The sequence below is a fragment of the Lagopus leucura genome, unplaced genomic scaffold (assembly GCF_019238085.1).
Source record: "Lagopus leucura isolate 7727_CA_CO unplaced genomic scaffold, USGS_WTPT01 Super-Scaffold_73, whole genome shotgun sequence".
Lineage (NCBI taxonomy): Eukaryota > Metazoa > Chordata > Aves > Galliformes > Phasianidae > Lagopus > Lagopus leucura.
The window spans coordinates 37,193,770-37,206,852 of record NW_024962252.1 but is presented as its reverse complement, the minus strand read 5'-3'; the positions used below and the strand labels follow the sequence as shown (position 1 = coordinate 37,206,852).

At 41.9% G+C, this 13,083-nt stretch overlaps 2 protein-coding genes across 4 annotated transcripts in view; both read left to right on the top strand.

The window, feature by feature from the left end:
• The window catches only part of AK9 (adenylate kinase 9), a 56,781-nt gene extending 53,004 nt beyond the window's left edge, over window positions 1-3,777 (top strand). The window contains exons 33-36 of the mRNA XM_042890194.1: window positions 62-160; window positions 242-344; window positions 1,295-1,409; window positions 3,474-3,777. Coding sequence (XP_042746128.1) covers window positions 62-160; window positions 242-344; window positions 1,295-1,409; window positions 3,474-3,676 — 520 coding nt within the window. The 3' untranslated portion in view covers window positions 3,677-3,777. The remainder of the gene's footprint in view (window positions 1-61; window positions 161-241; window positions 345-1,294; window positions 1,410-3,473) is intronic.
• Window positions 3,778-3,913: 136 nt separating this feature from the next.
• On the top strand, window positions 3,914-12,880 carry ZBTB24 (zinc finger and BTB domain containing 24). 3 transcript variants are annotated; one of them, XM_042894175.1, is made up of 7 exons: window positions 3,914-3,940; window positions 5,616-6,615; window positions 7,035-7,202; window positions 7,367-7,450; window positions 7,993-8,076; window positions 10,447-10,528; window positions 11,404-12,880. In XM_042894175.1, exons 2-7 carry the CDS (start codon window positions 5,643-5,645, stop codon window positions 12,038-12,040), a joined length of 2,028 nt encoding a protein of 675 aa, XP_042750109.1. In that variant the 5' UTR covers window positions 3,914-3,940; window positions 5,616-5,642; the 3' UTR covers window positions 12,041-12,880. The 3 variants fall into 3 exon arrangements, with proteins under 3 accessions (XP_042750109.1, XP_042750119.1, XP_042750115.1); XM_042894181.1 differs by lacking the exon at window positions 3,914-3,940 and adding an exon at window positions 4,201-4,327; XM_042894185.1 differs by lacking the exon at window positions 11,404-12,880 and having other exon boundaries at window positions 7,914-8,076; window positions 10,447-10,529.
• Window positions 12,881-13,083: the final 203 nt, after the last annotated feature.

Below are 13,083 nucleotides of genomic sequence, written 5' to 3'. Positions count from 1 at the left end.
CACGCAAGTGATGCTTTACATTTCTTCTAAATTAATATTCATTCTTCCTCTGTCTCTTCAGATATGAAGCTTTGGTGCCTGGCAACACTGAGTACGCTGCAAAATACCAGGATAAGCTGTATGTTTTTGAAAGTGAAGAAAAACTTCTGAAGTTTATGAGGTGAATATACTAGCTGCACTGCAAACTTTAATCATGTTAGAATTTATACATCTCTAAAGCACTTATTTTTTATCTGGTTAGGTTACCAGAGAAGTATTGGAATCTGAAGCTTCCACATAAGCTCCCTCCTGTAAGGGAGCCAATACTACTCACTGCACTTCCCATGGCTGGATACCTTGAGCAGGTCAGTTGTTGCTTCTTTTTTAAAAAACATGATTTTGCAATGTATAGCATACACCAAACTGTGTGTGTTTGATTAACACCAGTTTTGATTTGTTGTTGTAGTTTTTATTGTTGGATGGTTGTTGGGGCTTTTTTGTGGTTTTTTTTTTGTGTGTGTGTGTGTGTGTTTTTAATGCACTATGAGTCTTATGATTTCTAATGGGACTGTATTGAATTGAAAATAGTGTTTTTAAAATTGAGATAAATTCTTAGAACATTTAAAATAATAGATACTAGTAATTTGAATGGCAAAAACAGCAACAAAACAAACAAATAAACAAAAAAAAAGAGTATATTCACCAGAGGGAAATAAGAAACTGCAAAAATAAAAAATAGATTTTAAATCTCTTTGGCTTATCATATCTTGTAACATTGCATTTTGCTTTTATTTTTAAAACTAGGATAGTCCCAAGCCTATATCTGGAGTCATTTAAGGATAGCTGGTTGCATTTTGAGATGTGGTTATGAAATAAAAAGATGATTCACAGTCACTTTCCTCCCAGTTTTATATTTGGTTGTTCACAGAATCATAGAATGGCCTGGGTTGTCAAGGACCACAATGATTGTCCAGTTTCACCCCCCCCCCCCCCCCACCCTGCTAAGTGCAGGGTCACCAACCACCAGACCAGGCTGCCCAGAGCCACATCCAGCCTGGCCTTGAATGCCTCCAGGGATGGGGCATCCACAGCCTCCTTGGGCAACCTGTTCCAGTGTGTCACCACCCTCTGTGTGAAAAACTTCCTCCTAATATCTAACCTAAACCTCCCCTGCTGGGGATTTTTGGTTGGTTTGTTTGCTTTATCATTAGATATCATCTTAGATACTTAGATTTGCTTGACAACAGGATCTGGATTTTGACATGTTTTTCTTTTAAATCTTTGTGATGGTCTTCCAAAACTTCTATTTCTTTAGGGAGTATCAATTTCTCTAATAAAAGCTCTGAATGAAGTAGGATGCTTAAAGCCAAAGTTCCCATTTCTTAGTGTAAGAAGAACTGCTCTCCTTTTTGTGGCCTGCCATCTAAAAGGTAGTGTATAAAATAAAATGTAGTAAATTAAATAACTGCAGTAAATCATCTGATTCAACATTGATAATTAATGTCCATTGTTTTCTTAATGCCCAATATGGGAAAATACCATTATATGCTGGTTTAAGTACACACTGCCAAGTTTCTGGGGAACATGCATAGAGCGGGGAGAAAAATAAGGTAAATAGGATAGGCAGATAGATAGGCTCATAAATAATGAGATCTGAATAACATTTTATCACCAACAACCCAGTAGTCTTGATAATATTCCTAACATGGATCAACGAGTTTTGAAACAAAAAGATTATTTATCTAGGTTGCACCAGATTTGTTGGAACTAGTCACAAACGACTGGAATTGTCTTTAAAATGACTGAAATCACTGTGATTGAGGACTCCTGAAATATTATCTGGGAGTTTCAGAGTGCTCTGGTTTCCAGTATACTCCTAGAGATTTCTTCAGCCCACCGGTTTTGGCTTTGATGAGCCAATCTGTCTGGTGATTTGCCTTTTGTTTTCATAACTTTTTCCTTATATTTCCAGATAGTTGCAATCTTTATTATGTCTGCAGTTTTTCACATTCAGTGTTTCCCCTTGCAGCTTCAAGAGCCCTTCACGGTTTTCTTGGACTGCCACAGGCTTTTGCTAGTGTAGCTTTGTTAAGGAAGACCACTGAGCAGCATAGGCACCATACAAGCCCCTTTATAAATGTACAGTCTTTGAACCAGAAAAAATGTTTCTATACTGTAGCTTGCTTTATCTACAAAATATTTTTTTTTTCTTCTTCTTTTTTTCTATTGTTAGCCCAGCTCCTAATATAATTATGTCCATGCTTGGAATGCTTTTCTTATATGTTGCATTATTAAATCAGATGATGAAGTGAAAATGTTATGCAAGTGCAACAAAACTCTTCTCATGTACTGACATTTTGACCACAGGAATCCAGGAAAACAGGTTTTCCCCTTCTAAGACTGTGCAGAACTGTTTCAAACTTTAAGACATAGTGTTCTAGTATACTGAAAAACCTCCTTTGCAAATATAGCATTACTTATTGTCTCCTCAGAGGACTCTTGTTGTTCCTGTTCAAAAACATGATTCAGATGCTTCATGTCAGGGCCCTTTGTAAATGTTTCAAACCCATTTCTAACTGAAGTAAGAAATGTCACTGCACCCTCTTATTTCACATTCAAATAGAGAACAAGAAACAGTGGTCTAGTTGCTCCTGCAGCTTTCCTAACAATCCTGTATTGCCTTCGCTACCTGAGAAGAGACAGTGCAGGTCATCAATTATAAACGAAGAGAGATTTACTCCTGGAAAAGGAGTAAGAAATTGCACATCCCTATAGTAGTGCCTTAGTGCCCTTCAGACTTAACACCTGTAGAATAAGGCTGTCTACATTTTAAAGCTGAAGTGGGCTGAAGTGTTCCATAGCTCTTTGTGCTGCTCAGTCTTTGTTAGGAGATATAAAATACCATCTCCTAGGAAGAAATGGTTAGGATTTGTCTGTCCTAAGCCCCTGACTGCCCTTTGCCTATGTAACAACAACAGACACTCTGAGGGGTGGCACTCAGCACTAATATACCCCAAAATATGGTTTAGGGCAGAGGTAAGAGGAAAGAAGCATTACTGTCCTCACTGTAAACGAGGCTTCGACATTTCCTTCCTCTTCTGAAATACTGGAGATATACAGTCAGCTCTTGATTTTTTTATGGGCAAAATATTTAGATCATAGATAATTGAGCTAGGATGCAGAAATTCCAAAAATGATGGGGAGCTCGCCTGGCTCTGGGCAAACGGATTAGTTTACACACGGAAATGTGGCCATGCTACGTTTGCTGAGCTGCCAGATGGCGCTCAGGAAGACTGCACGCTGCCCTGATTAACCCTTTTGCAGGATCGAAGGGTTTGGAAGGGATCTGTTTCCCTCACTTTCGAATGGAACTTCCCGTGTTCCACTTTGGAGGCCTCCCGCACTGTTACCCGCACGAGACACGGCTGCAGACTCAGTGCTATCACTGCCCGTGCCGCAGCCGCAATCTCACGCAGGATTCTCTGTTCTCGCAGCGCACAACGCCCGCAGCCCGGCGTACAGGAGACAGGCGTACCGCAAGCGGCTGGCGCGGCTCGGCGAGCACTGCGAGCTCATCCCCTACCTGGGGAGGGCGATGCAGCGCGAGTACATGGAGCCCCAGCACCGACCGCTCGGCTTTGACCTCAAGCTGCAGACCTTCCTGTCGCTGAAAGACGCCAGCCCAAGCTTTGTCTAGTTCGGACTGCGTTGTTTTGTTGGTTTTTTTTTCAGGTACTGTCTTTATTAACTCGCGGAGCGGAGCTGTATGCCGCCGGGACAACTGTTATGCCTACAGCACCGCTAAACTTAAAGCTGAAAATAAAACGTTTTCCTTCCAAGCGTGCTGCCATAGCTCTCTCCACACCCACCTACACCCGATGGCCCCGCTGTTGGGGCGGTCGCTGCCGCCGTCCGACGTCACGGCGCCGGAAGTTGCGGCGGCGGCGGTAGCGGCGGAGCGGTGAGTGCTGGCCGGGCCCCGGCGGCCTCGCACCGGTCCCGAGCTCTCGGGAGGAGCGGCCGGGCCCGGGCCTAGCGTGGGGCCGGGCGGGAGGCGGGCGCGGCGGTGACCCTGAGGCTGCTTCTCTTCCTCGGCGTGGGCCGCGGGCCCCGCTCCCCTTCGTTGCCCGCGCCGCACGGGGTCTGCGGGCGTTGCTTGTGCCGGGAGGCGTGCGTTGGGCGCGGCGCTGCTGGCCGTGCGGCTGCAACCCCGTGCGTGCTCTGACCCCGGTGTGCTGGGTTAGCGTGCCCGAGAGCGGCGTTCCGCGACTGAACGCCGAAGTCCGTCCTTCCTTCCTGTGATCCCAGCCCATCGCATAGGTTCCGCCCGACGGGGGAGATTGTGAGGGTAGGGGATGTAGGGTCTAAGGAAAGGTTATTTACCACGAGGGTGGTCTGACACCGGACCAGGCTACCAGAGGGTTGGTTGGTGCTTGTGCTCCTCTCCTCAAGAGGTGCTTGGGCAGTGCCTGCAGTGGCACGCTGTAACTTCTGGTCAGGCTGGGCTGGGTGGGCTTCATGGGTCCCTTCAGCTGTGCATGGGATTGCGCTTTGGCTTCGGCGTGAGCTGTTTGGTGACTGGAGCTAAACGGCTTGTGAGCTGCTCTGCTCACCCTTAGGTGTCATCTGAGCCTACTGTGTGATGCTTCGTACAGCCTTCCTGCAGCTGGTCAGAGCTGCTGCCTTCACTGAGCACTTCATAGGTGTTCATAGGTGTACTTCTGTCTAAAATACAGAACCTATAACTTCAAGTGGCAGGTAGTTAAGTAGTTTCACTTTTGGCTCAGCTGACCCTCAGGAAATGCCACATCCCTGGAGGCATTCAAGACCAGGCTGGATGTGGCTCTGGGCAGCCTGGTCTGGTGGTTGGTGACCCTGCACATAGCAGGGGGGGTTGAAACTAGATGATCATTGTGGTCATTTTCAACCCAGGCCATTCTATGATTCTATGATCCTATGATTCTAGCATGGGTCTTCCGTAGTATTTTCATTTTCATTTCATTTCAGAATTCTTCTGAAATTGCTTGATCTTCATTATTTATTAAAGATAGATTAACAGTTAACGTTTGGCATACTCAGCTTTATTTTAGACAGAGATCTTAAGAAAACAAAAACAACATCCATAGGGTGAAGCTTAGAAGGTGAGCATTCTGAAAGATCAGCTTTCAGGAGGGCACAGAGTTCTGCCAAACCAATGCTGGTAATGTTTTATTCACAATCACAGGATTTCAGAGCAAAAAAGGGCATCTTGCAGCAATGTGGCTATGGTTGATTTTTTGTTTGTTTGTTTGCTTCTGCTTAGGAGCTGCGAACAAAGAGTTCTGTTTGTTTTAGTTGTGAAAGAGGAGTTCTCAGAAGGGGTGGTCATACAGTTCGTGGTACATTAGAGCTAAACAGCTGAAACAGTTGGCTGTAACTGATCTAGGAAGAAGCTATCTGTGGTCATTTCTTAGGATTTTAAGACATTCTGAAGAAGAAAATCTCTGCCGGCATTAGAGCTGACTTTATACAAACAATTCAGAAGCTTCAGAATTGCTTCAGAAATTGTTGAACTCTCTTGACTAATGAACAAAATGATATTTGATGTCTTGTAACACTGACTTCTAAGATTTGTTTAACTTATTCTGTCCTTGCAGGTGCCTCCTTGCATATACACAATAAAAATGGCAGAAATGTCTCCTGACCCTTCTGAGAAACTGGTCATCATCCACTCCAAAACTCACAAACATACCGTTCTAGCTAACTTTGAAGAACAAAGGAAGAAAGATTTTCTTTGTGACATTACTCTAATAGTGGAAAATGTGCAATTCAGAGCCCATAAAGCTTTGCTCGCTGCCAGCAGTGAATACTTTTCAATGATGTTTGTAGAGGAGGGCGACATAGGGCAGTCGATTTACATGCTGGAAGGAATGGTTGCTGATGCCTTTGGAGCACTGCTGGAATTTATTTACACGGGTTATATCCATGCTACTGAGAAAAGCTCGGAACAGATTATAGCGACTGCACAGCTCCTGAAGGTGAATGACTTGCTGAAGGCCTACAATGAGTACCAGGCCAGCCGCAGCCCTGGAGGCACACTGCCAATCCCTTCCAACAGCAGCACCTCTGTAGCGCTTACTGCAGGTGACAAAAAAAGTGAAGGGCTGCCCAAGCGAAAACGGGGGCGACCTAGGAAGATCAATATTGTCCAAGAGGAAAAACCAGGAGCAAATTTTGCTGAAGATGTGCAGCTGAAGGAGAATAACTCGATGCAAAATAAACAAAATTTTATGAAAAAAGACATGGCAGCAGAAGGAATAGTTGTCAGTGAACAAGATCCAGCAAGGAAAGATGCAGAAGAAACAGAACCTGCTGGTGGATCAGAACCTGCTGCCAATCTGTCAGCTGAGAAAGATGAGAATTGTGATCCCAGGTCGGAAGGGATTCAGAGTGCTCAGAGCCGTTACAGCAAACGTAGGCTAAGGAGGTCAATCAAACTAAAAGATTATAAACTTCTTGGTGAAGAGGATGAAAAAGGACTGGCAAAGAGAACTGATGGAAAAAGAAAACGTACGGGTTCTGAGGCACGTTGTAAAGACTGTGGCAAAGTATTTAAATATAATCACTTTTTAGCTATTCATCAGAGAAGTCACACAGGTAAGCGGTGAGAGATCCTCTCTTTCAGTAGAGGATTTAGTGCTGTTGCACAGTGTGAGCCACTTGTTGAAGTGTGGGCTGTTGTCTGTAGCAAGAGCTGCCCAAAAGAGCGCACCAATCCAAATTGTTATGGTGTGTTTCTGAAACTCTCTGCTGTTTTATTCTTATCAACAGGCTTCATAGCCTTTACATCTTATCTTGATTCCAGTTTAGGTAATCATTTCTCTATTCAAACTTTGAGTAATATGGCAATACTTGAATAATTTTTATTGCCACGTGAAGCTTTTCTCTTTCTTTTCATTCTCCTTATCTCTTTTAAGAAGTCATTTTATGTAGATACTAGATTCCAGTGAGTCTCACTATCAGCTTAGAATATTTATTGAGAAGTAATGCATCTACGCTGACAAATCTGATTTTAGGAGAGCGCCCTTACAAGTGCAGTGAATGTGGCAAAGGCTTTTCCCAGAAGCACTCTCTTCAGGTCCATGAGCGGATGCACACGGGAGAGCGGCCATACACGTGCACTGTCTGCAATAAGGCTCTGACAACAAAGCACTCTCTTCTGGAACACATGAGCCTACATACAGGTAAATATTGCAAAGCAAAGCTAACTCTCCCTGCAAGAATACACCTTTGTAGAAAAAGAAGTATTTCTGCCCTTTCTCATGTGTGTTGATTTGATTTTATTTTTTTTCCTTTTTATACTTATGTTAGATGCGGGTTGCATTTTAATAAGTGATTTTCTTCACAGGGCAAAAGTCTTTTACATGTGATCAGTGTGGGAAATACTTCAGCCAAAAGAGACAGCTCAAGAGCCATTATCGAGTACATACAGGTATAACGAGCTTTAGTTTAAGAGCTGGCTGACAGTCTGTGCTGATTTGTTCTTGTAAAGATCAACTAAGGCTGAATATTCTTCTTCAGTGATGCATATAGGCTTTGTTACCATGATACGTGATATCTCAATGTAACAATGAATAGGATTGAAAAAACAGAATAGTGAATAACAAATGGAATGTCTACAAAGGTAGCTAATTGAGGAAGACCCTTCTGATGTTTAAAAATTGTGCTGTATTTACCATAAAACGTTTTAGCCCTGCAGCCCATGTTGCATACATGCTGAGAGAAAAAGTATGTTTGAGGGGGGAAATTGATCTCAGTTCCCTCTTTTACTATGCTAAGAATAAATAGAGAAATAGGGGTGTGTCGTTCTGCTGGTTTGTATGACAAGACAGAGACAAGGCAGTGAATCACCTTTTGTTTTATCTTCGTATTATACCAAAGTGGTTATTTTACAGGAAAGTGCTTTAACAAAGATCACAGAAGAGATAAAGGGGATCACTTATGCACTGACACTTTTTTTATTATTGCGACAAGGCCGTTCATTGCCGGAATGCAACCAGTGTCATCGCAAATTCATGGATGCAGCTCAGTTAAAGAAACATCTAAGAACACATACAGGTAATAATGTCTGCTGTTGTGTTGGTTTTGCTTTTTTTTTTTCACTTGAAATAACACAGACAAAACCATATATGAGGCAAGGGACGCTTATTTCTCTGGGTAGAGCTTTGGCTATGCTTGTGCACTATGGTGCCTGTTTCAAATTAGGAGATAAGATATCAGGAGTTCATAATAAGCACAATTTAGCTTGTGTTACAACAGCACAGAAGCAGTACCTGTTATAGGAAGGTCTCTTTTTTTTTTTTTTTTTTTTTTCCCTTAGAAAACTGCTGCAGAAGATGTCAGTTAGTTTTCCTGTGATAAAAACGTGGAGTGGGAATTTAGTTTATCTGGGTAGCCACATGCAGCATTTGTTAGGCTAGACATAAGCTATGTAGTAACAGAAGGCGCACGTCCTAGAAGAGTGTACATCCCCCTACTCCAGTCTGTGGCGGTAGATGCTTGCAGAAATGCTGCTCACCATAAAAACAGTCATTTCAGTTTACTGTTTTATTATGCTGCAGTAAGCCAGATTCTGGCCATAGATTGTCTAGGAGGGATAAATTAATGCAAGTGATGTAAAAAAATGTTCTAAGGCTTTGAAAGCAAGGTGGTACTTGAATGGCTGGGAAACATCAAATAAAAGTGTTGATGTAACCTCTGATGATGACAAAGCATAAGATTCTTAGAATACCTCTCTTTGAAGAGTATGTGCATAAATGATTTGTATTTTTTTTTCTTTTAAAATAGCTGTAAACAGTGGCAATAGTTTCTTCCCAAAACTGGATTCTTCTTACTTATATTACTTGTAGAGTGTATACAACATCAAACTGTGATAAGGTCAGAACTTGTGTTCTTGGGTGTTTTCTGTTTCCAGGCTTGTGTTTATTTGCAATACTTAGAAATACTGCATTTTCTCTTGAGGACAGCACAGTTCATTTTGACATAAGAGTATGCGATGCTGATAAAGCTCTATAAATGTAATGGGACATGAACGTGGTGGTGAGAAATGAGAAGGATCGTCATGGTAGCAAGGTGTGTTGCAAAGACATTATTTCACTGAATTCTAGCAGAAATTGATTTGCAGTCGATATTGCTTCCAGAAAAGAGGCCAGATGCCAATATTGTCAATGCAGAAATACAAATTGATCTGTTCCATCTCAAAAGCAAGGAGTAAAATCCTAAGGAACCTGGAGGTCAGGTGTTAACATTGATATGACTGCTTTGGCTGCAGTTTTGTAGCACTGTGCATAATAAGAACACAGACAACTTAAGGAAGTTACTCCTCTTTTCATAGGAAAGTTGGTAAGCATTGCAGTTCTAAAAATCTTCATTGCCAGAATTCACTGTGAATCTTCATTGAAAACTGGCTATTGCCCCATTCTGAGTTTCATTGTGCTTTGGTGGCATGGGTTACCATGGTAGTGATCCAGATTCTCCTAATTAGTCTTTTAAAGATGTTGCATGCAACAAAGAAAACTTGTGGTATGAATTAGCTTTGGTTTTGCTGGGTAATATCTGTTTTCTTTTAAGCTTTTTGTTATTTAATTTGGTCACTCGGCTTCTACTCGATTAGACACAAAAATTCCAAATGCAGTCAAAACAACAACAAAAACAATTTATTCAATCCAACATAAGTTATTTTCTTCTCCAGCTGTGTTAGATAAATAGCATGATTTGGATTGGAAGAAACCTTTAAACATGGTCTAGTTCCAACCCCAGTGCCAAGGGAAGGGACATGGGACATATTCTCAGGGCATTGCAGGTCTAGGATGAAGTCTGACTTGTTAAGATAAAACACTTCGGGTTTGGAAGTATGGGCTTACTGATAGGCATAGTGCTCCACGTGAGCTTGGTGCTGTCTGCTAGTTCAGGGGCAGCGTTTTTCAAGATTCTGTGTTCCATGTGGACTATCTTCAGTCACCTGCATCTGCCTTGGTACATGTTTTGTTGCCCTGAGGGCTTGGATCACCCGGCTGTCTGTCTTCATAGAGTGATGTACCTTTAACATTTAACATTTTATACCCTTATAAATGAGGTATATGAGGCTATACCCTTACTAATGAGTTCAGTTTCAGATATCCATACTGACCATTGGCAGAAGCATGACCATTTGTCTGTACATGCTTAATAATTTTGTACAGTGAAATGTCATAGAATCGTAGAACATCCTGATCTGGAAGGGACTTGCAGATTCTGGGCTCCACACAGGATGAACCAGTATTCAAACTTTGTCTGAGAACACTGTCCAAATGCTCCTTGAACTCCACCAGTTTGGGGCCATGCCCACTGCCCTGGGCAGCCTGTTCCGTGCCACCACCCTTTGGAAAACAACCTTTCAAATGTTTTTAAGTACTAAATGAGAACTGATGTCATGTTTCTTTTTGATAGGTGAGAAGCCTTTCACTTGTGAAATCTGTGGCAAGTCATTCACAGCTAAAAGTTCTCTTCAGACTCACATTAGAATTCACAGGTAAACTATGTCTAATTTTCATTACGTTCTTTAAAAATATGATTTCTGTTCTGATACCTGTATCTTGTGCTTGTTCAGTTACAGAGTGTTCAAGTCTTGTTTGCATTTTGGATGGATGATTAAAGACTGACACTTTTGTTTAATCTAGTAGTAGAAAGTGTTGTGCTGTTCAACACTAGTGTAGTAAGGTGTTGAAAGTATTTCTTTTGTGCATTGTGTCTTAATGATGATGATGTACTTACTGCTGTGTTATTTATGCAAAACTTTATACTGTAAATATTTAACAGCAAAATAGCAGCCATAGCGTAACAAGATTATTGGAGCATTTTCCTGTTTTCCTGTAGTCTGTCATATTTTTTACTATTTAGGATGTTGGCATGGGTAAAAGCTGTATTACATAAAGGCTTTTCCAATGTGAATTGGAGAACTGCTGTGAGCCTTATGTAAAAGAATATATTTCCAGTATAATTTATTGTCCATATGAGATAGGCAGCAATTTAGGAGTTAGAGATTTCCTTTAGTTTTAAAGCTAATGCTGTTAATAAACATTTTACGGTAGTGCTTACAATTGTGCAAGTAAGTTGCATCCTTGTCAAGATGCAGTAGCAGTTTGTACCTCTGGTATTAGGACAGAACTGAAGTTGTGTTCTTTCTGTAGCAAAAGAAAATGAAAGCATTGTGCAGCTCATGATTTTGAACAGAAATAGAAAGTCAGAGAATACTTGATATGTTCTTATGTGTTCTTATGACAGTTCTTATGTGTTTATGATGCAGCAAAAGAAAATAATCATTTCAGTTTCTTATTCTGTATTAAGCTGCATAAAGCAGCTCTTCAAAGCAAATATTTTCATGATATCAAGTATGTTCTTTTGCAGGGGAGAAAAGCCATATTCTTGTGGGATATGTGGAAAATCTTTCTCTGATTCCAGCGCTAAGAGAAGACACTGCATCTTACACACAGGCAAAAAGCCTTTTTCTTGCCCAGAATGTAGTTTGCAGTTTGCTCGTCTGGACAACCTGAAGTCTCACTTGAAAATTCATAGCAAGGAGAAGCAGTTTCAAGAAGCCAGCACTGCTCCAAGCACCAACACTAATTCAGAGGAAGTGAGAAATATTCTTCAGCTGCAGCAATATCAACTTGCCACCTCTGGAGGGCAGGAAATTCAATTGCTGGTTGCAGATGCAGTGCATAATATAAACTTCATGCCTAGTCATAATCAAGGCATTAGTATTGTTGCTGCAGAAAGTGCCCCAAATATGGCAACAGGGCATGCTACTAACCTCACGTTGCTTGCTCAGCCACCACAGCAGTTGCAAAACTTGTTGCTTTCAGCTCAGCAGGAGCAAGTGGAGCAAATCCAAAACATCAGTGTGATGGCAAACCAAATAGAGACTGCTCAGCCTGAACAAATGCACGTCATCACCCTTTCCAAGGAAGCACTAGAACATCTCCATGCTCATCAAGGGCAAAATGGAGAAATCCATTTAGCAGGATCTTCCCATCCAGATTAGCACATGCAGCTGGCCCAGGAATCAAGTCAATCGTCTCACTCTAGCCAAGATACAGTTCCTTCTCACTGAATTAGTGAAGACTAGAATTAAAATGTATATATTTCTGAATCCTGCCAGGAGTCTGTGTCAGTAAATAAGTCAGCTCATGAGCATCTGTGTGGGAACTGTTGAGTCATGGCCTGAACCACTGATTAATCACCTGAGGCAAGGACTGGATCAGCCGTTGGAGCACAGGTGAAGGCAATTCAGCAGTGTGACCAGAAGGAGTGGAGTCTGGTTTCACCCCTCCTAGACCCCATTTAAGGACTGACTAACACTTTTCAGCAGCATCATCTTATCTGAACATGTCTTGGTGATTTTTGGTGGTGACTTTCCATTTTCTTGACCTTATTTATTTTAGACTTTTTTTATTGTTATCAGTTGGTATTTCTCCACCATTTAGTCCATACCTCACTAGCAATTAAAGCTTTTTTTTTTCCTGTGCCTCACACAAATCCATGGCTCCTGGGCAGTTACTTGACCCCTTATTTGCATTTCCATGTGATGTTCTAGGGAATTGTACTTTGCTGGCTGAAGAACAGTGTTAAGATGTCTGCTGATCAGAAACTACAATTTCTCTGATGGAGTCAACAGTACCTGAATTACTGTCAAGCTTAAGATAATGAGTATGATTTGCAAAGATAACGCCTTATATCTTACATCTAATGAACTTTCTCTTTGTGAGTTAATGTATAACTTTCTCTGTGACCATCCCCAAGTTGATGGAGGGAAGATTTAGGTTGGATGTTAGGGGGAAGTTCTTTACTAGGAGAGTGGTTAGGCCCTGGAACGGGCTGCCCAGGGAGGTTGTGGATGCCCCGTCCTTGGACGTGTTTAAGGCCAGGTTGGACGGGGTCCTGGGCAACCTGATCTGAATGTGTATGTTTGGTGGCCCTGCTAGGCAGGGGGGTTGGAACTACATGATCCTTGAGGTCCCTTCCAACCCGGGTGATTCTGTGATTCTGTGATTCTGTGATCCCCGTAAGTGCATTTTGATTTATTGA